Source organism: Lobosporangium transversale (genome assembly GCF_002105155.1).
Source record: "Lobosporangium transversale strain NRRL 3116 chromosome Unknown BCR41scaffold_47, whole genome shotgun sequence".
Taxonomy (NCBI): Eukaryota; Fungi; Mortierellomycota; class Mortierellomycetes; order Mortierellales; family Mortierellaceae; genus Lobosporangium; species Lobosporangium transversale.
In genome coordinates, this window is record NW_019029025.1 from 282,099 (window position 1) to 308,291 (window position 26,193).

The 26,193-nt window shown below is 43.0% G+C and overlaps 5 protein-coding genes and 1 non-coding gene across 6 annotated transcripts; 2 read left to right on the forward strand and 4 right to left on the reverse strand.

Annotated features, from left to right (window-relative positions):
* Positions 1–302: 302 nt before the first annotated feature.
* BCR41DRAFT_382006 (hypothetical protein) lies at positions 303–5,378 on the reverse strand (the record flags this gene model as incomplete). Its single annotated transcript, XM_022027341.1, has 6 exons — positions 5,280–5,378; positions 3,698–3,901; positions 2,555–2,700; positions 2,063–2,378; positions 1,606–1,963; positions 303–555 (listed from the first exon to the last, which is right to left on the reverse strand). Exons 1-6 carry the CDS (start codon positions 5,338–5,340, stop codon positions 303–305), a joined length of 1,338 nt encoding a protein of 445 aa, XP_021877431.1. The 5' UTR covers positions 5,341–5,378.
* A 7,315-nt stretch (positions 5,379–12,693) lies between these two features.
* On the forward strand, positions 12,694–12,776 carry BCR41DRAFT_t126. The gene has a single exon. It is a non-coding gene; the product is annotated as a tRNA-Leu (tRNA).
* Positions 12,777–12,880: 104 nt separating this feature from the next.
* On the forward strand, positions 12,881–15,677 carry BCR41DRAFT_425273 (hypothetical protein). The gene is made up of 7 exons (XM_022030563.1): positions 12,881–13,120; positions 13,238–13,366; positions 13,486–13,558; positions 13,679–14,120; positions 14,249–14,626; positions 14,727–15,140; positions 15,239–15,677. The coding sequence occupies exons 1-7, from the start codon at positions 12,916–12,918 to the stop codon at positions 15,371–15,373; spliced, it is 1,776 nt and encodes a 591-aa protein (XP_021877432.1). The 5' UTR covers positions 12,881–12,915; the 3' UTR covers positions 15,374–15,677.
* Positions 15,678–15,934: 257 nt separating this feature from the next.
* On the reverse strand, positions 15,935–20,177 carry BCR41DRAFT_341025 (P-loop containing nucleoside triphosphate hydrolase protein). The gene is made up of 8 exons (XM_022022224.1): positions 20,050–20,177; positions 19,912–19,934; positions 19,703–19,820; positions 19,414–19,614; positions 19,091–19,317; positions 17,424–18,971; positions 16,951–17,307; positions 15,935–16,817 (listed from the first exon to the last, which is right to left on the reverse strand). Exons 1-8 carry the CDS (start codon positions 20,120–20,122, stop codon positions 16,080–16,082), a joined length of 3,285 nt encoding a protein of 1,094 aa, XP_021877433.1. The 5' UTR covers positions 20,123–20,177; the 3' UTR covers positions 15,935–16,079.
* Positions 20,178–21,389: 1,212 nt separating this feature from the next.
* BCR41DRAFT_400305 (hypothetical protein) lies at positions 21,390–23,570 on the reverse strand (the record flags this gene model as incomplete). The annotated part of the gene is made up of 4 exons (XM_022029134.1): positions 21,390–21,932; positions 22,045–22,263; positions 23,197–23,297; positions 23,450–23,570. The coding sequence occupies 4 exons, from the start codon at positions 23,568–23,570 to the stop codon at positions 21,390–21,392; spliced, it is 984 nt and encodes a 327-aa protein (XP_021877434.1).
* Positions 23,571–23,913: 343 nt separating this feature from the next.
* On the reverse strand, positions 23,914–26,157 carry BCR41DRAFT_361334 (hypothetical protein). The gene is made up of 3 exons (XM_022025505.1): positions 26,118–26,157; positions 25,011–25,983; positions 23,914–24,500 (listed from the first exon to the last, which is right to left on the reverse strand). Exons 2-3 carry the CDS (start codon positions 25,921–25,923, stop codon positions 23,977–23,979), a joined length of 1,437 nt encoding a protein of 478 aa, XP_021877435.1. The 5' UTR covers positions 25,924–25,983; positions 26,118–26,157; the 3' UTR covers positions 23,914–23,976.
* Positions 26,158–26,193: the final 36 nt, after the last annotated feature.

Below are 26,193 nucleotides of genomic sequence, written 5' to 3' on the forward strand. Positions count from 1 at the left end.
CCTAGTTCTTTGACGATCATTAACTGATATACTAGTAGTATAAGTCTTTCTTCTCTCCCTCTTTTTATACATGTAGGATAAAGCATTCTTAGTTTGCAATAGCATCTTGAGTGTTGAATTCGACACCAGTATGATAAGCGCGATCAATCAGTATAAATAATAAATTATAATAAAAGTGAAAGTATTTATTCAATTTAACTTTTTTACACATAAAAGTGTTTTGAAGCAAACACAGAAGGCACACCGTGTTGGAAAGGGGAAAAAGAATCATGAAAATTGAAGATAAACCATTAGACAAAGCCTCAAAATTTCTCTACAGCCTCAACATCTATCGATTTCAGGTCGACTTCCTCGCCAGCAACAAAAACTCGCTTTACATATAAGTCGTCTGACAAGAAGACCAAGTCAGCGTCCGCGCCAGGCTTGATTACACCTTTGGTGTCTTGAATGCCTAGTAGGGTTGCGGGATGGAGCGTTACGGCCTCGAGAGCCTCGACCAACGAGCAATGGGTAAATTTGATAAAATTGCGAACGCATGCATCCAGAGTGATCACACTAGAAGAAGGGCAACAGAGATCGCCGTCGGCATTAAGATCAGTACATGCTTTGATGACATCCATCTGGGTTTGGTTCTCATTCCTATCCTTATTGCCGTTAGGAGGATGACATCCGCAGTCGCTCATTTCCCGTTGAACATCTTTACTGCCAAGCTGATGACCTGCTGCTTCGGAAGCTTGATAGTCGTAGTAATGAAGATGACCCCTATCTTGATTTTGGTCCTTAGGGTCATGCTTTTGGTTTTCTAACTGCTCTAGCTCGGGCCCTTTCTCATCATGCGTGAATGTCTCTCGGGTCCCAGTGCTGTCGACCATGGAGACCCCATCGAGATCGTCATCATCTTCGTCCGTAAGGTGAAGTGTGATGATTCTTAGGCTGTGTTCTGAACCTTCATGTTCCTCGCAGTGCTCATAAACGTCATGCTCGTCATATTCATGGTAATGGGTATAGTGAGTCGTAGAAGTTTCCCATCCGTGAGCCGTAGTCTGGGTGCTGAGAGAAGAGTAAAAGAACTCAGAGGGTGGGAGCTGGTGAATATCACTGGAAGAGCCTGGAGTCATCTTGAGCGGAGACAGTGGCGTCGAGCCCGGGGGCGTAGGGAGAAAGCCATCATCGTGTACTTCGATACAGCCTTCATCCGATGGAGATATGGGGCTCACAACTCTGGTTGCAGCTGCCTCAATAGCAGATTTTCGATCTAAATCCAGCTTCAAGTCCTCAGCACTTTTGTCACCAAGATGCTTAAGTCGATGGTCATTTCGCTCCTCATTATGTTTGCGGGCATGAGTGAGGTGATGGGTGTAGATACCATCTGACGCTCTGTGATAGCCGCCATGTGTAAGGAAAAAAATAGTTTTGAACGAAAGATCAAAACGAGGTATAAACATCTCGCCCAGTATATATATACTCCCTGCACTTCCTTTCATTCTGCTCCATGCCCTTTTCTTGGTTACACACTGCCACGCGTTCCCATTCATCCTTCCATTCATCTCTTCTATTTCTCTTTCCTTTTAACAGCCTGATGCAAACTATAACTCAAACACATACCTTCCAGCGAGCGTTTCGGTACCTTCAATATACACGCGATCATCTTCTTTTGTGACACTCATGTTCCCAAGCTGGTAGTTGCCAAGTGGGAGGCCCATGGCAGACATGGCATCTGTGATCAATATGGCGCCCTTAGGGTGTGAGTCATACGCAATCTTGACAGAGTTTGGGTGAACATGGATGCCATCGCAAATAAGACCATAGTATGGGCGTGGCAGGTCTAATCGAGAACCCAACAATCCAATAACACCAGGATCACGATGATGGAACTGGGACATAGCATTGAATAAGTGCGTAATAAAAGTCGCACCATTCTCTACGGCTCGCTCGGCCTGCGAAATGTTTGCCATGGAATGACCTAAAGCAATAATAATATAATTATTATTGTTAAACTTGTGTTAGGATTATTCATATTAAAATGTAAGACCCGTTCATGCAGCGTATCATATGGCTTTACCGACGGAGACAGTGATACCAGCCTTCACAAGGTCAGGGATAGTATCCATGACACCTTCGAGTTCTGGAGCGCAGGTGATGATTTTGATGCAGTTCAAGTCCTTATCACTCAGCTTTCTTTGGGCTTCAGGTGTCTCTCCTTCTAATCCATAAACTTCCTTAAAGTTTTTGTAGCCGTCATTCGCAGACGCTTGAAGGACTTTAAGCTCATGGGCCCCAATGCGTGCCTTGTTGATAAAGGGTCCCTCAACGTGAGCGCCGAGGATCGTGGCACCAGTCTCAGCTGAACCAGCTCGGAGCTTGAGATGTGGAAGAACCTATAAGGTATAGTCCATATTCAAGAAATATCTGTGTGAGTGTATATGAAAGGACTGCACGTAGACTTGTTAAGTTGGATGTGGGGGTGAGTAGGACGAATTATTGATTGATGCATAGAATGATCACAAACAATATCCGACCTGTCAACAAAGATCAAAGTTATTTATTTGCTTACCCTGTGATAAACCGAGGAGCTGGAGGAGACGATGGTAGGGCAGTAAGAGGTTGTGCCGTACTTGAGTAAGCCCCGATTGACCTTCAGCAGACCCTTTTCATAAATGTCATGGTCCATAGGCACCGAAAAGTCGACTCCGAACGCCCCTGCATTAATGCAAATGAATAGAGAGTGGACAGATTTTACATTAGTTGATATTCAAAGCTTAATAGTAAAGCAATATAGATATAACATAGTACGTGCGATAACTGTAGGAATGCTTTGTGGTTTATAGGGCTTTGTGCATCTGTGAAATAACACATGAGCATTGCATGGCGAGATAATGCAGAATTAAGAGGACACAACATTACAGATGCAATAAAATGAATTGCACCTTACTAATGTGCTCATAATAAATAATAAACAAACAAACAGACACAAACAATACAAACTGAACACAACGATGCAACAAAATCTTGATAAAAATTAAGATAAAAGTAAAAAAGTCAAAAAAGGCGCTAATAGTCAGGGGAAGGACAATAACAGAGAGAAGAGAATACATCTGGGGAATAGTATATGTTATATATCTGCAATGCGGAATATGCTTGGATAAATAAACATTCAATTCGGGAAAGAGCCTATCCTGTTCACCAAACATTCGCAGAAGGCGTAGAGAGAGGGGAGAGGACAAAGATTGCAGCGACGACCACTTGTTATTAAAAATTAATAAGAACAAAAAAAAAAGAAGATTGTACGGCAAGGAGAGGAAAGAAAATCCATTCCGTCGAGGCGACTAAGTGTTACTAGGTATTGTGTGTTTGTTTGTTCTATGAGAAGTGTGTGAGGACAGGAGCATTGAATTGATTGAATTATACAAGGGTACAGTGAGAAAGAGCCAAGACAAGTAAATAGGAGGACTAGACGAAGTTTACTACCGGCATCATGCTGAAGAGCATGGCCAATGACAAGCATCGTTATGCGAAGAGGGAACGCACCGTGCTGTACTTATAGCGCAAAATCAAAAAGTGCTGCCAGATACAGCGCCCAACACGTGCTTATTGGACTATTTCACATATATAATTGTTACTAAAAAAAGCAAGCGGCCAGGTGTGGATGAAATGGATGTGCATTAAATAAGTCTTGTTATTTCCTTTTTTTTATTACCGTTGATTTGGGCTTCAATGAAACCTGGGGCGATAATGAGGCCCTCTGCATCAAGGACTACGTCAGGAAGCCGCTTTTGGTACCAAAAGAACTTGTGTGGGTCGATGATCTTGCCGCTTTGGATCCAAATAGCATCTTTCTCTACAATCTTATGGTCCCTTAGAATGCGGCAGTTGATGATTTTTGTAACTTTGGGTTCATTCTCTGAAGGAGGAATAGGAATAGGAGTGTCGGGTTCAGGCGAAAGGGGAGAAGAGTAGTGCTGAAGAGCTAGTGGGTACTGCATCATTGGCTACTGGGGCAAATAGTAAAAAAAAATCAAGACAAGCAAGGGCAACGGATGAGAGAAGCAGCGATTGCCAAAATATCCTAAATCGTTAAAGTATTGGAAAAGAAAGCAGAGAGGTATGCGCAGATCTGAGAGATGAGAAGCGTAAGAAAAGAGTTTCTCAGCGAGGGAATAAGAGTAGAAGACGTATGGCCCAGCAAGAAGTAGAGGTGTGACCGGAGGTAAAGAAGGAAAGGAAAGAGAAAGTAAAGTGTATGCGGGATGAAATATGTATAATGCGTTCTGTAAATTTGCACATGAATGCTGCGTGCTTCCTGCCATGAATTCAAAAGAAAAGGGCTCCGGGATACATATATCAGCCAAAAATATTAAAAACTTTTATGATAATATATTCCCCGCAAACATGTCAAGGCCACATTTTCTGGACTGGTATACATAATTCGATGCCCTTGTCTAGTATAACCTAATGAATACACACACTTTAAAACAGTGCCAATGATGAATAGTATGAGCATTCCTACTCTTTCTCTCAAATAATCGGGCTAGACACATTCTGCTTGCCCTTACTGAGCCATATGGATATACCGTCCGTTCAAATAATCCAGGGCAATAAAGACATATTCAAAGGCGTCTTCGCTATTATTATATTTAGCAAAATATTAACTGATGATCAAGATAAGAGATTGTGCCTCAACTCTGACATAAACCTTTTGTATCATTATTGAAGTGCATAACTATAATATTGGAAAGCTTATGATCATAGGTTCTAACCATTCACAGCGTCAGTTGAGAATTAGCAGTTGTACTAAGTTTATTTATTAAAAATAGTTTTAAAATGCTTTGGCTTTTTTGTAACTCATCCAATCATGATCATCCTGTAATTTGTATTTGTCTAAATACTGCCTGTATTCTAGAAAAGATATAACGCGTCTCACAATCTAACCCTTTGCGGCACGCCTCTATGACTTACTACAGAGAAAGCCGCAAGGACGCTTAAGAGACTTGGCTTCAACAGGGGTGTCCTTCTCTTGGCTGGAAGCATATTTCTGAGAAGTATTTGAACGGGGGCAGTGAAAGCCGCTGCATTTGGCTTCAACAGGAGAGACATCGCTCGCCTTAGCCACGATTGGAGCAGCTAAAGATCAAATAAAGATGGTAACGTTGAGGAGGACAGATGACAGACAGAGGGAAAGTGGTAATAAATCGAGCGTTTAGCATATTTGGGTAGTGTACAAATACAACACATTTAGGCACAAACATGAACATGCACGTAGACAGACGTAAAGATCTTACCTTTTGACATAACCAAGGCGGCAGCGGCCACGGAAAGAGCAGCGATGATTGAGAGCTTCATGGTGTGGGATGGGTGGTGGAGACCTGAGGAACTTTTTGTAGTGTGGTAAAATGTGATGAAAAAAAGAGCGTGAATGTGTCTTCTTTTATACGAGAAAACATGTGTAGTAAACTAGTTGACTCGCTGAGCTTGACAGATCGGGCAATAAATTGCAGTCTACGGATCTACAAATAAAGAACAGAGCGTTTGCACATGTACTGACTGAGACTTTGAGGAACAGAGTCAGAACGTTTGATTCGCACAATTTAGGTTGTGCGTCATTTGACACAAGTGGAGCAGTATGCCAAATACTCAATCATGAAAATCTAGTCGTCATGCAAAACGAGACATGAGCTCATGGTAGAATGGGAGAATGGGCAAACATAGCTCACTTATATAGGATAATTGAACTAGGAAGCATACTCATATTATAAACCCAAGCAGGCAAACCTGGCTGCCTTTGCTACCACTATGGTGCTCAATGCATTTACTTTTGAAATACTCAATAAGGATTTTTGCCAAATGCCCTGTATTTACTTGTATCGCCCATTTCATTTGGTCGCGATCCCATATAACTTTAATCTAAAAAACGATGATTGAATTGGTCTTAGTGGCGTCTCACTGCCCGATGAACTTGGAACAAGCGATTTAATTGGCTGCCAATATACTTGAGAGTATTCAAAAAATATAGGGGATCGCGACCAAATGAAACGATATATACGAACTTTGTAGGGAAATGACAATAACTATATTAGGTCTGTTCTAATGAGTCCAATTTGACAATGCACTCAAGAATGCCTTGCTTGAGTTAGAAGTTGTAGTCTTATATTCTATTGGCCCTAGGTTTCATCAAAAGATGAAAATACCCACTTATCCAGGACTACGAGAGGCTAGGTCGTGCACTGTAAACGCGATTCCACCCATCGCTATGTAATAAGGTATCGAGTGGCCCTTTCTCCACAACAAATGCAGCTTAGAGCTAAAACCTAGCAACGTAGTGGATTAGTGAAACATACAGAAGCTTCGGTAGCAAATCACAACTTCTGATAAAGATCTTTAAAACTCTTCAAATTTGCCGAGAAGCAAGGAATGTCGATAGAGATTGCGAACTGTTAATAATCGCGGTGTTTACCATGCTGAACAGGGGTCATAATACACCCAAATAGCAGGCCTTCAAAAATGACGTTTTATTAGCTATTGGTGTATGAAAGCTCGATAGGGCCAGGGTTGCCCCATTACTGGAGTCACAAATAAAGCGGTATTCAATAGCCAGCCGTGGCCGCATCCTCGTACTGCCACGATACAACATCCCGTTCATAAACCACATCAGCATTGAGTAGATTTCCCCGGTCCCCTGGAGACTTTATCTCTATAAACGACAGCGCTATAAAGCTGATGAAATATCTAGTCTAGAATGTACTTGATGTCCCATCCTCCGAAGAGGATCGCTTTACGATCGCCATAAGTCTAGTCATATACCCTCGGTAAGCCCTTCGGGCGCCGCGCGACTATTGCCACGGCTCATCACCGTGCTTAACGTCGAAGACATACCGTTGCAGGATAGGAATCGTCCCCATCCTTTTCATGGTTGCCAACCGCCGCTGTCCTAGCAGGCTCTGCAACAGAACCTTGCCTGCGGCGGGTGGGTCTAACGTAGGTCCTGGACAGCGCCTGTCGCGATGCGTATCCATTGCCGTATTGCAAGGACAAAAGGCTTCTGCTGTCATTAAGCTATATCCGTTGCTTCAGTCACCTCTTGGTCCAGTGTGTGGTGCACGCTTCTGCCTCAGTCTCACACCTCAATCCTTCTCCTTAGTAATGGTTTCCTTAAAGCGTGGGTTCCAAATCAACTCCATAGCCTGCTGCTCAAGGTAGCCAACGAACTTGTGAATCACTTTACGAGCGATAGATCGCGCTGTGCAGAACAGAGAACCCATTCGTTTATTAAATCAAGTGGTGAGTATGGAAGCTTTACCTTTTTTTTTTTTTTTATTTTAGCCATTAAGGGTCTTTCTCTATCGCGCATTTCTGAGCAGCGACGACATTATGTTTGAACTATAATGCCAGGGTAGATGGTTGGATTAATGTCTGTTTCGTCTACCGTTTGGCCGTCGTTTTTTTATTTTTTTTTTATTTTTTGATAACAAGGGCCCTCAGGGATTTATTCTCTACACTCTATGAACAAAATACTCCAGAAACTATAGTCAATAAACGGCTATTACTGCACAAACGACAAGAGCCGCTGTATCCATGATTCCATAAACCCTGACCGCCGTGGTTGGTACTCAAAGTCCACCTTTCCGACGTGGCCTGTTGCGCAACACGACAAATTATCCGCTATCCATAGTCATCAAAAGCTTCATTCCACTTAGCCGCTCCATCACGTCCAGTTTGGTTTCCCAAGGTAACTGTCCCGGACTCGGTCATCCGCGATCTTGTAGATCTCTTTTACATTCAGCTTCTGTCTTTGTCTGAGGGAAGGGACAAGGAAATCATTGCTACTACGTCTGTACTCCCCAACACAGTTGAATCCTCTGGCGCGTTTGCTCATAGCAGTGATTCCACGAGCCTTTTCCCATTCAACGGTGACTTTACACCGTTTGTTCCAGATTTCTGTACGACCGAATTCCTCTATGGCCTTGACGAAGCGCCCTGCCATATATGTAGCTATCCTTGTTGTTGTCTTGAAGCCAACTTTCCAACTCTGAGCAATGGACTTGGGCGTAAGTCCATGGTAAATGTCCTGCACAGACCAATCTGGTGTGTGCTCTCTCTCTTCCTCATCATCGCCGTTCCTATCACCATGGCGTCGTACTTCTCGCACACCATCGATATGCATCTCCAGAGTCCCCCAAATGTAGTCCTCCTCTGCCGCAGTAAAAGTTGGCTCTTTTGTCCTTGGTGGGTCTACACCTCTCTCTCTGGCCCTTTGTGCTTGCTCCTGCACTGCTTTCAACTCTTTCCTTCATGTCCTCTCCCCTATCACATTCACATTTTGGATTATCTCCTTCCACTTCTCGGCCTGAGTCTCCATCGTCCTTGGACATCTCCAGATGTGCGATGTGTCTTCATCCTCTGTCCCACACACTCTGCAGTTGCCGTCTTCATAAAGGTCTGGCCTCCAGTGTCTCATATATGATTGTGTAGGCAGCATTCCATGCAGTTTCTTGATCCTGTGCGCTCGCTTTTGGCAGTCCGCTGGGCTGGTGAAGAGTCCTTTCGGTAGGTTGCTATCATGAACAATGTTCATAGTAGCTCGCTAATCAATTTTTGTCCAATCCTTAACATGCTCCTGCGTCCTGTTCTGAGCGATCCACGTGTGATGTGTACGAGTTGTTGACTGTAACTTAAGGATCTGCCTTAAGTCATCTTCCGCTGGTACATCGTTGAACTTTGCATGGCAGTACATGTCATTATGCTCCGTTATGTTGATATCCCATAGCTCGCCATAATGTCCATGTTTTGCTGCTTCGTCCGCTTCTTCGTTCCCTCGGTTGCCGGCATGTCCTTTGACCCACTCGACCGTGACTTCCGATCCTTGTTGAATAAATGCGTTGTGTATAGCTGCCCACCATACTGCATACGGTGATCTAATACGTTGTCGCAACGTGCTATCCACTCTGCCTCGGACCAATGCTCGGAATTGAGTCACAACTGCGCTGTTATCAAGTCGAATTGTCATAGGTCTGTTTCGTGGGCTGATAAGTATTCCTGCCAACAAACCAGCTAGCTCTGCCTTTGTCGAGGATGCGTTGCCTGCTACTCTACCAGATAGCGCAGTGTAAAAATCACCCTCTTGTGTCTGGACTACTACACCAAATGCCATACTTACTCTGAGAGATCCATCCGTATAAATGACATTACCTGGCTGGATATTGTACTGTTCCCTTTGGCGTTGGATTTCCTCCTCGGTATTGGCACTAATGATAACTCCATTTGTGTCCCTGGCTAGGTTGGGCGTATTGAGCCGGATTTTTTTTCTTTTTTTTCGTGTTAACAAGAACCCACAGAGGCGAGGGATTTTATTTCATAATCTCGCTCTAAATTGATGATATCCCCCTCAACTATGAAACAAGCGAAACTCTCAAAGTTCGCACGGTATGGTTGTGAAGAGCCAATTCGTATCCATGTTTTTCTCTACCAATGTACACCGTGATCGGTACTCGAAGTCCATCCTTCCGATGTGGCCTGTTGCGCCCGTGAAAAGCCGCGGAGGCTGGCGTGCCGACTCTAGCTAAGGACGACTTTTAATTTTTTCTATTCGATCAAATCCACTGGCATGTGGACCCAAATCTTGCGGAATTGGTCTGAAATTTCTACTTTGGACTCCGTCAAACTTTGTGATCATCGCCGTCCTAGTCAAGTGGGTGGATGGGGGATGTGCTGCCAGATGTACCGCTGGTTCGGCTGGGGGGTGGAATATATACCTAAGACGTGTGGCCAGCCAGGCGACTTAGGCTGTCTCGGAGAGAAAGTATAAAAACTCAAGCAGATCCCTGACCTGGCACATGTTTGCTTCACTTTATGTGCCTTAACCAGGACTCGAACCCGGCCCCTGGGCTAGACAGGGGGGTGCCCTGACGAGTATACTACTCAGCCATTGGACTATGGGCCGCGCCGGAGCCGACAATTTTTTTTTTTTTTTTTTTTTTCTTCTCTAAAAGCTTTACCCTGGTTATACTTACCATTACGTCACTTATTAGATTTTAAGCACTTATATGATATTTATCCAGTATGCCCTGTCGTAGAGCATCTACTAGTGATCTCTGGAAACTAGTAGGTAATGATAAAAAATGAAGAATTGGGCAAGAGCCTCGTGGTTTTGGGATACGATAGTGATCCTAAGTAATGCTTTGAATGATTTTGAGGATGCTGCAAAAGGGCATCGATAATAAGAAGAGAGATCTTTAATAACTGCTAATTTTCTGAGAATTCATAATGAGAATAATGAAGATAAACTCACCTGCAAAAGGGCATCGATAATAAGAAGAGAGATGCCGTTTTTGCAGTGAAGGAAAAAGCTACTTAATTTTTTTTTTTGATAACAAGGACCCTCAGGGTCATGGGATTTATTTTCTACATTCTATGAACAAAATGCTCCAGAAACTATAGTCAATAAACAGCTATTACTGCACAAACGACAAGAGCCGCTGTATCCATGATTTCATAAACCCTGACCGCCGTGGTTGGTACTCAAAGTCCACCTTTCCGACGTGGCCTGTTGCGCAACGCGACAAATTATCCGCTATCCATAGTCATCAAAAACTTCATTCCACTTAGCCGCTCCATCACGTCCAGTTTGGTTTTCCCAAGGTAACTGTCCCGGACTCGGTCATCCGCGATCTTGTAGATCTCTTTTACATTCAGCTTCTGTCTTTGTCTGAGGGAAGGGACAAGGAAATCATTGCTACTACGTCTGTGCTCCCCAACACAGTTGCGTCCTCTAGCGCGTTTGCTCATAGCAGTGATTCCACGAGCCTTTTCCCATTCAACATTAACTTTACACCGTTTGTTCCGGATTTCTGTACGACCGAATTCCTCTATGGCCTTGACGAAGCGCCCTGCCATATATGTAGCTATCCTTGTTGTTGTCTTGAAGCCAACTTTCCAACTCTGAGCAATGGACTTGGGCGTAAGTCCATGGTAAATGTCCTGCACAGACCAATCTGGTGTGTGCTCTCTCTCTTCCTCATCATCGCCGTTCCTATCACCATGGCGTCGTACTTCTCGCACACCATCGATATGCATCTCCAGAGTCCCCCAAATGTAGTCCTCCTCTGCCGCAGTAAAAGTTGGCTCTTTTGTCCTTGGTGGGTCTACACCTCTCTCTCTGGCCCTTTGTGCTTGCTCCTGCACTGCTTTCAACTCTTTCCTTCATGTCCTCTCCCCTATCACATTCACATTTTGGATTATCTCCTTCCACTTCTCGGCCTGAGTCTCCATCGTCCTTGGACATCTCCAGATGTGCGATGTGTCTTCATCCTCTGTCCCACACACTCTGCAGTTGCCGTCTTCATAAAGGTCTGGCCTCCAGTGTCTCATATATGACTGTGTAGGCAACATTCCATGGAGTTTCTTGACCCTGTGCGCTCGCTTTTGGCAGTCCGCTGGGCTGGTGAAGAGTCCTTTCGGTAGGTTGCTATCATGAACAATGTTCATAGTAGCTCGCCAATCAATTTTTGTCCAATCCTTAACATGCCCCTGCGTCCTGTTCTGAGCGATCCAAGTGTGATGTGTACGAGTTGTTGACTGTAACTTAAGGATCTGCCTTAAGTCATCTTCCGCTGGTACATCGTTGAACTTTGCATGGCAGTACATGTCATTATGCTCCGTTATGTTGATATCCCATAGCTCGCCATAATGTCCATGTTTTGCTGCTTCGTCCGCTTCTTCGTTCCCTCTGTTGCCGACATGTCCTTTGACCCACTCGACCGTGACTTCCGATCCTTGTTGAATAAATGCGTTGTGTATAGCTGCCCACCATACTGCATACGGTGATCTAATACGTTGTCGCAACATGCTATCCACTCTGCCTCGAAGGAAAAAGCTACTTAAATTTTTTTTTTTTTTTTTTTTTTTTTTTTTCCTGTTAACAAGAACCCACAGAGGTGAGGAATTTTATTTCATAATCTCGCTCTAAAGTAATGATATCGCCCTCAACTATGAAACAAGCGAAACTCTCAAAGTTCGCACGGGATGGCTGTGAAGAGCCAATTCGTATCCATGTTTTTCTCTACCAATGTACACCGTGATCGGTACTCGAAGTCCATCCTTCCGATGTGGCCTGTTGCGCCCGTGAAAAGCCGCGGAGGCTGGCGTGCCGACTCTAGCTAAGGACGACTTTTAATTTTTTTCTATTCGATCAAATCCACTGGCATGTGGACCCAAATCTTGCGGGATTGGTCTGAAATTTCTACTTTGGACTCCGTCAAACTTTGTGATCATCGCTGTCCTAGTCAAGTGGGTGGATGGGGGGGATGTGCTGCCAGATGTACCGCTGGTTCGGCTGGGGGGTGGAATATAAACCTAAGACATGTGGCCAGCCAGGCGACTTAGGGTAGTGCACCCACGATCTTAGCCTTAGCGGAGAACACTAGGCTGTCTCGGAGAGAAAGTATAAAAACTCAAGCAAATCCCTGACCTGGCACATGTTTGCTTCACTTTATGTGCCTTAACCAGGACTCGAACCCGGCCCCTGGGCTAGACAGGGGGGTGCCCTGACGAGTATACTACTCAGCCATTGGGCTTAGGAAAAAGCTACTTAAATACTATTTAAAAATGGTAGAAAATAGGATGATAGGAAATAAATAAATTGAAAGGAAATACATATTTAGGTAAATGAATAGGCGTCATTTACGACAGCCCACACAAATTGGAGAGATGGCCGAGTTGGTCTAAGGCGCCGCGTTAAGGCCGCGGTCTATTCGTAGGCGTGGGTTCGAATCCCACTCTCTTCACTATTTTTGCTATACGACTTCTTCATGTCTTGTGACTGTTAATATAGTGGAGTGTGTGTATATTTACCTGAACTGGTAATTTTTACCTTTCAACTGCCTTTTTACACTTTTTTCTTTTCTCTTTTTTCCTGGTAGAAATATGGCGTGGAACGCAGGAAAGACAGGGTCCAATACTACACCATTGGGGCCACGTAAACGTATGATTGGCGAGGTCAATAATCAACAGGATTTCTATTCTAATGATCAAAATGCCCGCGGGCGCTCAGCTGAAGTTTCTGACAGATCATCCCTTTCAGGTTCATTGACTCCCGGTGGAAGCGATGCAGCTGCACCTAAAAATGAGAGTATGGAGTATTTCTGTCAAGTGTCTGGGCGGTATATTGTATTGTGACATTCCAATTTTTTTTTTTTAATGGGATTCGTTTACATTAACTGTTGTTTTTGCTTATTCATCTTTTCAGATGGTACTGAAGAACCAAGACGCAAGCGCAAGAGCCGCTGGGCTGCAGAAGATGAGAAGGTTACTATTCCAGGCATGCCAACTGCACTGCCTACCAACATGACGGAAGAGCAGCTGGGCATGTTTTTGTGTAAGTTGTTTTTTTTTTTTTTTTTTTTTTTTTTTTTTGTTTGTTTGCAAGGAGTAAATATTTTCTAACGCTTTTTTTTTTTTTTTTTTTTTTTTTCTATAAAAAACTAAAACCCAAAGTGCATACCAGACTTGAAGAGATTTCTAAGAAACTGAAAACCGGAGATGTTTTGCCGCCAGCAGATCGCGAGAGGTACATATCGTATTATGAATATGAAAGAAGCATTAGGCACTGGGTATCCTCCTTGCTCCACTATTTTATATAATATATATTAAACTACTATTTTTGCACTTTATCATATCTGAAAACCAGATCAAGATCTCCGGAACCAGTTTATAACTCTGAGGGTAAGCGTGTCAATACACGTGAGTATCGATACCGTAAAAAGCTTGAAGATGAGCGACATCAATTGATTGAAAGCGCTATCAAGAAATATCCGGATTTCCGACCTCCAGCCGATTACAAGCGACCCACAAAGACTATGGATAAAGTATACATTCCAGTGAAAGAATTCCCTGAGATCAACTTCATTGGACTTTTAATTGGACCCCGTGGTAATACGTTGAAGAAGATGGAAAGTGAATCGGGCGCCAAAATCAGTATTCGCGGTAAAGGGTCTGTTAAAGAAGGAAAAAGTCGATCCGATTCAGCATCTAGTGCAAACCAAGAAGAGGATCTTCATTGTTTAGTTTCTGCGGATTCAGAGGACAAAGTGGCCAAGGCTATTCAGCTCATCAACAAGATTATTGAGACGGTATGCATTGGATCTTTTTTTTCTCTTGCAACAAAGTATTCAAATATTGCAAAAAAATGGTATGTTGGGTTTACTCATATTTATATATGTTATGCTTAATATATTAACACTATTTTTATGACAATTAGTCGGCTTCTGTCCCGGAAGGCCAAAACGAACTGAAGCGCATGCAGCTTAGGGAATTGGCATCTTTGAACGGAACACTTAGAGATGATGAGAACCAGACTTGTCTCAACTGTGGTGCGCTTGGCCATCGCAAGTATGAATGTCCAGAGATCCATAATGTTACTATCAACCTTGTCTGTGGCATCTGTGGTGGGCATGGACACGCCACACGTGACTGCCGTGAACGCAACAATCCTGAGGCTGCAGAGAAGGCCCAGCAGAGAAACCAAAAGATTGATTCAGAGTACTTGAGTTTGATGGCGGAATTGGGCGAACAAGTCCCAGTAGAAACAGCTGGAATGACAGGATCGGATCGCGGAGAAAGACACAGTGATTCAGCGGTATGTAGTGTTGAATTTATAACCGAACTGTGGTTATTGGCGAAAAAAAAAAAAAAAAGTATACTTACCATAACACTTTACTTTGCTGTCGTTGTCATAGGGTCACTATGGTCCTTCCTCTGCCAGGAGCCATCCATCATCAGCGCCGCCTCCATGGGCTAACAGAGAAAGGGAGCGTGATCGTGATTACAGAGATTCAGCTCCTCCACCATGGGCTGCTCGTGCTGCAGCCACCACATCCGCTCATGTTGCTTCACCTCCTCCTTGGCAGCAACATGCCGCCCCTGGCACGAGCAGTGCTAATACTCCTCCACCTCCTCCACCCACAGCACCATGGCAGCAACATTCTTCCAGCGCTCCCGCTAATCCGTGGAGTACACTTAGCTCAGACTCATCCGCACCGCCTCCTCCACCTGGCTACGGCAATGCTTCTGCTTACAACGCTTACTCCTATGCTGGATACTATGCACCTTATGGAGTACCTCCACCTCCTCCAGTGGCACCTCCCGCATGGGTAAGGACTCTTTTACTTTATAAAATAACAATATTAATAGCTTTAATTTTAGTCAAAATAGTTAGCTGACTAATCTTTTCTATTTGGCTCACTTTTAGGGTGGCGTCGTTCCAGGAATGCCTCCACCACCACCGCCCCCTTCTTCAGCAGCACCTCCACCTCCTCCCCCGTCGCACTCAACTCCTCCGCCTCCCGTATCACAGCCACCACCGCCTCCTCCTCCTAGCTCCTAACTCTCTAAGCTTGATTCGACAACTAGGGGAGGTTGAGTTGAGCTTTGTGAACAACAATTTGCTCATGACCAACCTCTTAATTAATTACTTTTTGATTTTATTGGTTTTTTTTAACCTCAACTAACTGCTTTTAACAGGGAAATGGGCAGAAGAATAAAAAGAAAAGAGACCACAGTCAGGAGTGTGGTGAGACGCCTTTTAAGATAAAAAAGGTTGTTTCGATTCATTCCTACAACTCGTTACTGACAACTGGATAACTGACATTTTTGTATATTCCTTTCTTTCTTTTTCTATTTTTATTTTTTTTTTTTTTTCTTTCGGCTAATGGCTCCTTTTTGTTGTATTTTACCATGTCTATTTTTTTTTTTTTTTTTTTTTTTTTTCCTTTCACAGGAAATAGCATTGCTATCAGTAAGCTGTTATGCAAATTTGGGTTATTTTTTTTTATCCACACTCCACCCTAACACTAAAAACACAAATCATTGACTTTTTTCATGATAGTAAATTAAAGGGGAAGAGCAAGGGATTCACAAATAAACAAATAAAGCATATTTTTTTTTACTATTTTTTACTATATATTTATTTTCTGAATCCAACGTCATTTGCAGAAGTTGGGACCAAGAGGAGAATGTGTGTATACAAAACAATATGTATAAAGGTTTCTGAGAAAGATAGAAAGAAAGAAGAAGAAAGAGCCCTTGGCCTGCTATCGACAGATATTACAAGGCTTACAAGCTGCCCCACAATTCTGGTTACAAAAATGAACACCGCACGTAAGCATACGTCCACATGGTTGACGACACTCCATATCCTCATGATCGCCGGCATGGCACTGGAAGGGACATGGATGTCCACATTCAGGAAAAGTACCCTGACATGGCTTTGAGCAACCTCCATGCTGAACCTGATCAAAATCTGACTCGAGACCAACCTCCGAGATCACTTCTGGATGCCGAACGCAACGCAGCTTCATACGATTTCCCATTTTCCATTGACTTGGATCTCCTTGAATTAGACCATTAACAATGGTTTGCCACAATTTAGATTGCTCCATTAGCATCCTGCCATTTCCTATAATGTACATGCCCTTCCTGGCCCGTGATAGAGCCACACACACTCGATTACTGGCTCGAAGAAAACCGATACTGTTGTTGCTGTTGCTCCTGACTAAGCTGAGGATAATGACTTCATTCTCCTCGCCTTGGAATGCATCTACAGTCGAAACACGGACTCGCTCCGCGTCCATTGTATGGCTCTGGCGGAGTTTCTCCATGATACTGTTACGTTGGCTAGAATACATCGTCAGGATTGTGATCTCAGAAGGATCATACCCTTGATGGAGGAGATAGATAGCTAATCTGCAAGCGACACCAGCCTCATGTATGTTAACATGGGAATTATTAGCTCCTATCGAGTCTGACTCCTCGTGCGTCAGGAACCACAACTATCCAATGTATATTATAGAAACAAAAAAAAAAAAAAAAAAAAAAGCGTAAACAAGTTGTTATAGAAAAAGTTCTAAGTGAATACAACGTCAGAAAAAGCTTCAAGCCCGGAAAAAAAAACCCGTTAATTACGTTGTGAACCATCCCTCGGACATTATCATATTGATGTACAGATTCATGATCTGTCAATTTCTTGTAAATGGGGCTAACCAAATTTCGAATTTCTGGCCGCATACGCCGCTGACAGTTTAGAACTGTAAAAGGGAAACCGTTCAGGACAAGACGTTCAAACAGTGAAACGTCAATGTTCTTATGTTTTAAGTCATGGACAGACATACTAGGTCGGAGCTGCTGGTGATCTCCGATCAAGATGAAATGCTGCACAGAGGGTGTGAGCGCGCACATCAAGTGCGCTTCCAGAGTCTCGGAGGCTTCCTCGCAAAGCATAACCTTTGGCCTTAGCAAATAGAGTATGTCATGATACTTAGACTTAAATTAAAGACAAGAAAAAAATAATAAAAATCAGTCCATGTAACCGAGTGTTATAGCTGGCTGAGGGAAGGAAAAAAAATAAATATATAAATAAAAAAAGCCGAAGTACTTACCGCTGCTGTTGTAGTCATTCCGATAACTCGAGCCGTTTTGAGAAGCGTGACATCATTACGGCGAAAGTGATTTCTGATATTTTCACAGATCAGTGTAAATATTTTATGAAGGTCGCCCAACTTGCGCATTAGGTGTGCGTGATACCGCTGAAGCCATTGCTTATAAACACCCAAACGCTTCTCACCCGGAATGTCATGTACATTTGGTATTTTCAGGTATGGAGTAATATCTCCCACTAAAATATCATCCACATGGCATACCACCGACTGTTTCATATCCACATTTCGGCCAGTAACTTTGGTGTCGTCCAAATTACTAACATTGAACTCATCGACACGCTCTTCCAATTCTTCTTCATCTATTTCCGGGACGTAATCCTCCTTCAGTAAAGCATCATCAAAAATAGAGATGGCATTTGGATCGTGGACAGGGGGGGCCGCTTGGAGCCAAGGCTCAGCAGTGGGATTCTCCTCTTGGTCAAATCTCGTTACCCATCCATCATAGGCAAACGAGTCGAATTGCTCCTGAGTGATTATGTTCAACTCAAGGAATTTAGCGAGAGGGACATATTCAACAGATAGCTCTTCAAGAAGCTCTAGCATATCTGATTCCACCTTGTTCTTCAGCTTAAAAAGCCGCCCTGGTGCAGAGCTACCCATTCCAGCTTTCCTAGCTTCCTCTGGATTCTCCCTGTATTGCTGCCGGACATTATAAAGTGTCCTGGGCTGAATAAGAGGACTCTTTGACCTTGATCCCAATCGAATAATGTTTTCTTCGAACTTCAAAATCCCCTCCAAAAACTGATCCAATGCATGGTTGGTTTGACAGACAATGACAATAGGCCCTGTATCTGCTACACGCGTATGCATCAGTAGAATATATGTTGTCAACAAACCTAAAAACGTTTTTCCTGTTCCAGGCGGACCCTGCACAACAGCAAAATCCTTCGTGAGCATACGTCTCATTGCGTCCACGACGTTTGGTTGGATTTCCCTTCTTTTAGGCTTTTCTGATGGTATCTCAAAAGGATCCAAACGTTTCCGTTCCATCTTAAATGCATCTCTCTTCATCACCTCTGGGAACTCTGAAATTTGATCTTCGATGAATTCTTTGTCCCATAATTCATCAATGTGGCGACTATAGGGAGGTTGATTAAGTTCTGGCTCCAGTTCAACAAGCTGTTGCTGAAAGGGAAGAGTCGAAGGATCGATATCCTGAAGAACCCTCAGAACATGCTGATACGCCTCATAATAGCCTTGCATCGCTTCAATCATTGTATAACAAACATCAGGATTGAAATCAAGCATTGGGTCCGAATCGATAAACTTTATACCAATCCTTAGCTCTCGAGGATTTTCCAGAAATTGCAAATCGCGCTCTATAACTGTAGCGAACCTATAGGTCTTGAACTCATCCGTAGATAGGCAGACGATCGTTCCTGGAATCAGACGCTTTGATTGCCTCCAATTAACTCTATGTCCATCGACAACGAACGACATACGATGAACTAGTCCAATAGTGGCAAACAGAAGAGCCGTTGGTCGAACCTTTTTTTTTTTTTTTTTTTTTTTTAAGTGAAAAGAACGAAATGCTTTATGATTAACATGCTTTCATAGATAGGTTAAACGAGCCAGCGCTGATGCTTCAACTACTTGATCGAACTTACATTGCGGTACATCATCATATCGTTGTCGTCCACGGTGCCATTACGGTATGATCGAATGGCAAAACGCACAGGAAGGATACAATCCGCACGAAGTAATTCAAAATGAGTGTGAAGATACTGCTCGGTAGAATCATATCCTCTATGGATGATATTTTCGGGTGGATCTGGATATTCATCTGCATCGATGTCATTATACGTGGGACAGATGGATTGGAACCGAAAATTGCCTTTTGTAAATGCAAAGTAAATTATTTTTGTTATTCACTCCGAGGTTTGATTCTATGTGAGCGTTATTATTATATGCTTTAATCTCATCAACTTACTTCGAGGGAAATCACATTTCCATGAATCATCAAGAATTGGAATTGGTTTCTTGATATCATTATATAGATTTTTTTCCTCCTTAGGGATGTTGTTTACTTTTTGTTGTTGTTTTTTCCCAGCTCCGTGGCGTGGATTCATCTGGTGTTGTTTATTATTTGGCCCTGGTTTTGAACGCTGGTCGCTGTATCCGCTACCACCATCTGTTGTAGAAGAAATTAGAGTCGCATCAACTATTTATTTATTTTCCAAATAAATTAACATTGATTCTTTCCAAAAGGTCAGACTTACATTGACGACGATCTTGTTGAGAGACAGGCGAAGATGGTTGTCGCTGCGGTGGTTGTCGACTTGGAGATGGCTCATCAAACCAAGTCGCAGCTGCTTTCCTGGCTCCGAGGCCAAAACCCTTTTTTTTTTTTTAAAAAAAAAAAAAAAAAAAAAAATGAGTACACATATCTGTATTTAAACAAAATGAACGCGTTCAAAACATGACTTACTTGCGATGGCCCACCCACATGAGCTATTTGTGACGAAAGAGTCAAAGCTGAATTAGTCTTAAAAATCAACATGTTTGCTTTCCTGCTCATGGCTGGTCTCATAAGATTTACAATATTTTAAAAAAAAAAGTAACTCACCAAACTTGCACCCGTCGCCAAATCTGCATGAACCAGTATCCTGGTAGGTACGACACACTTTCTGCGCATGCATACTGTGGTTTGCGGCCTAGAGATTGTTGTCGTCGGGATCAAAAGATGGGAATGAGGCACACTGACCTTTTTTTTTTTTTTTTTTGTAAGCTGTGCCAAGAAGCTGACAAGGTGACTGTTTTTCAGCAGAATAGTTCGGGGCATACATGTACAGTACACAACCTTTCTTTGCTATTCGTGAAAGGACGCTATCCATTCTTTTTCCCTACTGCCGGTAAAGATGAAGTGATTTGGAACTGAGGGACCGACGACCTATGAGTTTTCTCTGGCCCAGGACGTACTTGGCGGGCCTATATCGCTGTCAACTTGGGATTCATCTGACGTACTTTTCTTTAAAAAAAATCTGGGACAAGCCTTCAGCCGGATTCATCTATAATTTGTAGTCTGATTAAGATCCCTATCCATCCTCTGGCCACTCAGTATGTATTGTTATTGATATTCATCATTTGAGGCATTCAGTACTGTTGCGAACCGCAAAAAAAGCATCAATAAAACAACCAAACTTCAAGTGCTGACTATGAGAGCAATGCAAATTAAATGTTGATGCGATATGATCAGTAGAACCTACAACAGAGCCGCTTCTTACCGCTATCCCATCTAACGGAGGTTTTATATACTCACAACCTGCATTATCTAGAGTTTTATTTATCTCCTCCCATGACAACAGCTAATCTGTGTAATCAATCACTGCCTACGTGATAACAATATCCAATATGTATTTTAAACTGCCACTTATGTTCAGTCTGGCCACACACCAACTGCGAGTCTCTCAAAAGGAGATTAGGAAGATCCTACATTAGTACCGCCAACAGCAACACTACCAACTGATTCTCTTCGAGAGATTTAAGAGCCCTTATGAGGTTTTTTGTGATCACGATCACGCTCGTAAGCACGGACAAGTTTAGCTCGCCATAAAAGTAGGGTGAGGGGATAGTGCCGCTCTGTCTAAGGAAACAAACAGAGAGGTTATTTTGACATTTGTACTGAGTACAACTTCTTCTAGACAGTGATCAGCTTGGGATGTACTAACGCTTTAATATATGCTTTTTTCTTTTCTTTTCTTTTTTTTTTTTACCATAACAGGAACTTCCGACACTCCAACCATTAGATTCACAGATGGATGCTTGCCAACTCTCTAGACAATGAGCTGGCGCATGGCACTTCGTAAAGATGACGTTGCCGATTGGGGTTTCCAGTAGGCTGCGAGGGCATTGCACTAATTTGAAGCATCCCTTTCGTTTTGAAGCGACATAAGGCACGGGTCCTGGTCAGCCTAAAGTATCTCGGGAGATGGAAGCCAACCAGTCCGGTGGTGGAGCAATATCTGGACAGGTCGTTCCGCTCAACGGCAGAGGTTTAACTGCAGCAGTTGTTTTCTCTACAATATCTAATGTTATTGATGGTGGCGATAACAGTAGTGATGATGGTGTTAAAGCTAAAGAAGGTGAAGACGCGGGAGACGCGCTTTTCGTACTCATTGTCGTGTCTGTATTTGTTACAGCTGCTACAAGGCCACTAAGGGTAGTACTTGCTACTGTGGAAGTCTCATTATCATTCACAAGCGAGCTTTCTGCGTGAGGTAGACGGCAGGGTATAACGGGTATGCCATGTGTTTGAAGCTTGGAAAACTCGAAAGACTGGAGAGGGAGCTTTCTAATCGGTGTGTTATATGGAACCACATCAGCTGTGCTTGCATCATCCAAGTCCATATCTAAACTCCACCACGTTACTCCCGCAAGACCAAACTCTGTTACTAGTTGAAGTTCCCAATATAAGCTTGGTCGGTTATCATATCCAGTCCAATTATACCGCTGTTCCCCATAAACAAAGTAAAGTACTTTGCTATCCGGATCCCATCACGGCTCAATCGGCTGATTCAATTTAAGGGCAGCTGGACGAATGAAGCTAGCAATCTCATTGAACGCGATGACGCCCCTTGATGCCGTGCAATTGAGAAGGATCTCCTCCAGATTTGAAATGCGTTACACCTGGCTTCGTTTGAGAGGGATCTTCAAGTAAAAATGTCTTTCCGTATAACGCTAGACCAAGGACAATCTTCTCACGAGGTACTCCATGATCCAAATAAAGCTCAACGGCGCCTTGAACACTATGGCCGTTGCGAGTCTGCGTTGGTGTTTTGGACTAGGGCTGTATGAATGTTAACTAGGTCATTGGAATCGTGCAGTCCATACAAATCTTGTAACCATTCATGAGAGGAGCCATCATTGAGGATGGATAATATTAGAAATAGAAATAAAGGGCAGCGTTATTTCTTTATACATACATATATATATATTTATATATATATTTATATAATAACCTACCATAAGTCATGATCATCATAAAGTCAACATATTTGGCAACCTCGCCAGGTTGGAACCCTTGAATACCTTCCTAAAAGGAAGCCTCGGCCATAGAAAGGACCAAGCCACGTCCATCTTTATCGAATTCAAGGCGCATCTCTCGGAATAAGGCTGTGACATGCTCATATCCATGCCTTGCTGGATACTCATAATATCCACACCATCAAATCCATACTGTTGACAAAATCTAATACAGCTCCCGATGAATTTTATTCGTCTGCCTCTCTTTTGAATCATGTCTAAGAATCGGTCCTTTGTATTGCTTCATTTGACTCTAGGTGTGTAAACCTCCAACCGCCCACTGAAATCAAGACTCGTGTATTTGTTGCCAACTTCAACTTGCTGAGTTCAAAGTAAAGTCCCACATCGTTCTTGTCTACAGGATATCGTTTATGATTGACATCAAAGTATAAAAATGCAAACGTGACATAGTCAAGCGATGACCATGGAATCGATTATGGCTTAAATGGACTCTAATGACAGTGACTCTTGCCTTGACCACGGTATTGTGCCCATCCTTCAAAATACGCGATTTGAACAAACGTTTTGTTCCTTAGTAACTTTGGGGCCATAAATGATATCCGTAATTGCCTGTTACTCTGTTCTCTCTTAACTTTCTGTTTTTTCTTTTTTATCCAGCCAAGTCGCTGTTTGATCATTCGAACTGACCCCACTGAAAGTATCGTAGGCTGCTGTATCTCTTTGCCTTCACAAGTCCCATAGGCGTGCCGGCACCTCTCACTGCAGTGTCCCATGCTAGCGCCACAGTAGGCACATTTGGAATAGCATGGACGCGTCTGGGGACATTATATCCTCCACATCAATGAAGACACTAGTGCTTTGGCACCTTCTGCTTATGCTCCACCTTCGTTTTCGTTTGACATTGTAATTATAAATGTCTTTTCTTTTAATTTTTTCTGTCACACTGTGATGGCCATTGTTTGGTTGATTGACTTAATCCCTACTGACACTCTTTTGTAGAGTCCTTCCAATAGGAGTTGAATAATAATGTGGTAAAGCCTGCTTGCCACTGCCTTGTACTTCCTGTATGATGTCAAAATTATCTCTCTGTTGTGCTACCGCCATTTTGGAGAAGAATGGAGCTACGAACAAGGCTGTTACCAGTATTAGAGACCGCCTTCGAAATGAAGCCATTCGACAAAAAGCAAATAAACTTTATAGGTATATGTGAGGAAGAAGTGCAAAGTTCAAAATAAAAACAAAAAAAAAGATAGATATTTGCTAATAAATAAAATACGGGGTAGCATGCTAAGATCAAGACGTAGAATGTAAGAAACGAATGTCTCCTCGATTGAAAAGGACGGGGGGAGGGGATTTCAGTGGAAGAGTTTTATACACAGAGACCATCGGAATAGTAACATAATCCATCAGCAAGAAATAAAAAAAAAAAAAAAAAAAAAAAAAAAGTCTATTTTTCACTTATTTTATTACTACATTGTCAATGCAAAGTCGTGTAAAATTTTCTAAAGTGTTATGCCAAATTACTGTAATGATTGTTGCTGTTGTTAGTGTTGTTGGTACTGCTGCTACTACCGACATTACCGCCATCATTCATGCCATAGGGAGTGGAGTATAGACTGGCGCCTGAATAGCTGGTAGTGTAAGATGGCACATAGCTGTTGTCGATACCTTGTGTCTGGAATGGATACCCATTGCTGGACCCTGAGTTTGCACCATAGCCAATGCCCATGGTGGATGATGATGTGGTGAAGGGAAGCATGTGAGATTGAGTAGGGCTGTTAAGTGCCGTTACAGGCTCTGACATATATCCTGTTGGTCCGCCATTAAGGACCGCATGGCTCAATGTGGGGGTTGCCGAGGCTGAGGCTGATCCCAGCTGGCTTGGAGGGACCTTGCGTTTGTAAGGTCCACGCTTGATACCCTTTTTACGAACCTTACGAGTAGAATCAACACAGGTCTCCTGGAGACCATATTTGATGCATCGCATACATGGTCTTCCTTCGTCACATTTTTTGCAAGCCTTTTGGCAGTTCACTATTTCGAGATAGAGCAAGGTAACGTAACGGTTAGAAAATAAAGGTGATGAGTGAAGGGCGTGTGTAAGAGGCAAATCCTTGACAGATCATGCCATAAATGAGAGCGCATTATGACTCAATGCGCTCCGCCCTATCCCTCTTTGCTCTCGGATTTATTGAAAGAACGACAAAAAGTTTGTGCTCTTGTGTTGATTCACTGGATAGATGCACCTCAATTTTTCCCAGGGTTGAACGCTATTTTTCTTAGTCTCGACAAGCTGCATATTTGGCAGTGTTCCACGTTTGCACAACCGTTAAAAAAAAAATGGCGACGGCCATGTGATAAAAAAAAAAAAGGAGGAAGGGGATCCGATTACAACATGGCGTGGTTTTTAATGGAGTAGTGCAGTAGTGTATGATGAGGATTCACTAGGTTGTACCAACTGATACAAATACCCACGCCCAAGGAGGAAAAAAAAAAAAAAAAAAAAAAAAAAAGGAGAAAGATGAGGTGATTGACCACACATACCACAAGCATTCTTGACCTGACGACGCTTGGGCTTCTGTACTGCATTAGGATCGGCCAATTGCTGATATTCGAGTGTTGGAGAGGTAGGCATAGAGCTATAGGGCGTAGAATGATTCGAATGATAGGGCGTTGACGCTGCAGAGCTTAGGGCTGATCCTAAGATTTGATGGTACTGAGCGTACTGCGCATCTGGCATAGGAGGCACCAAAGGGGCGTATTGCGACTGCTGTTGGCGTAACGGAGTAGAGGGCATTCCAGTAAATGGTGTGCTAGAAGTCTGTTGCTGTTGCTGTTGATGCTGATGAGGCGGAGAGGCAGGATAAAAGCTTGAACTCAAGTTGCTAGATGTCATGGGCTGATGCTGCTGCTGATTGTGGTATGAATATTGGTTGGAATGCTGTTGATGCTGTTGATGGGGATGCTGATGATAGAGGCTCGAGTTGTTCTGGTTGTAGGATGGGTTGTACTGCAAATTACCCAAGATTGGTGAGGATGGTGCAGAAACATAGGCTAGAGCAGGCGTGGTCGAGCCACTATTGGTGCCACTTATCAGCCCGGTGTTTGATGATACTGAGGCCAAAGAGGACGAGTTCAGACCTGAGGCAGAAGTAGAGGACGCATTGTTTTGCATGCTTAGGCCCATTAAATGGCTACTGATATTATAGGGGTTGGACGGCAATGCAGAGAATGAATTGATGTTCCCGTTGGAGGATCCTTGGAGGCCAGTATAGGATTGACCATGATTATGGCTGGGCTGCGCCTGATGGGGATACTGGAAGGGTTGTTGCTGGTATGACTGAGGAGTGGCGAGTTGGATCGACTCTTGAGGTTCTTGTTTAACAAGCGATGGCTGGTGTTGCTGCTGTTGATAATCCTGCTGTTGTGGCAGTTGCTGCTGCGAAGAGTTGTTCATGGCCAATTTTTTTTTTAAATTGACTTTGGGTTGAGATTGAATATAAAAGAAATGAGTGTGCTGTGTTGAGCATGCACCGACGAAATGATTAGAATTCAATTCCCGCCATTCTATAGCATTTATTTTTTATTTTATATCTTTTTAAACAAAAGATAATAATAATAAAGTAAAATAAAAAAAGAAAAAAATCTTACATCAGAGAGAGAGATCAGTGAGGGATGGAGGAGAAAAAAAAAAAAAAAAAAAAAAAAAGCAATGAAAGCAAAGGCA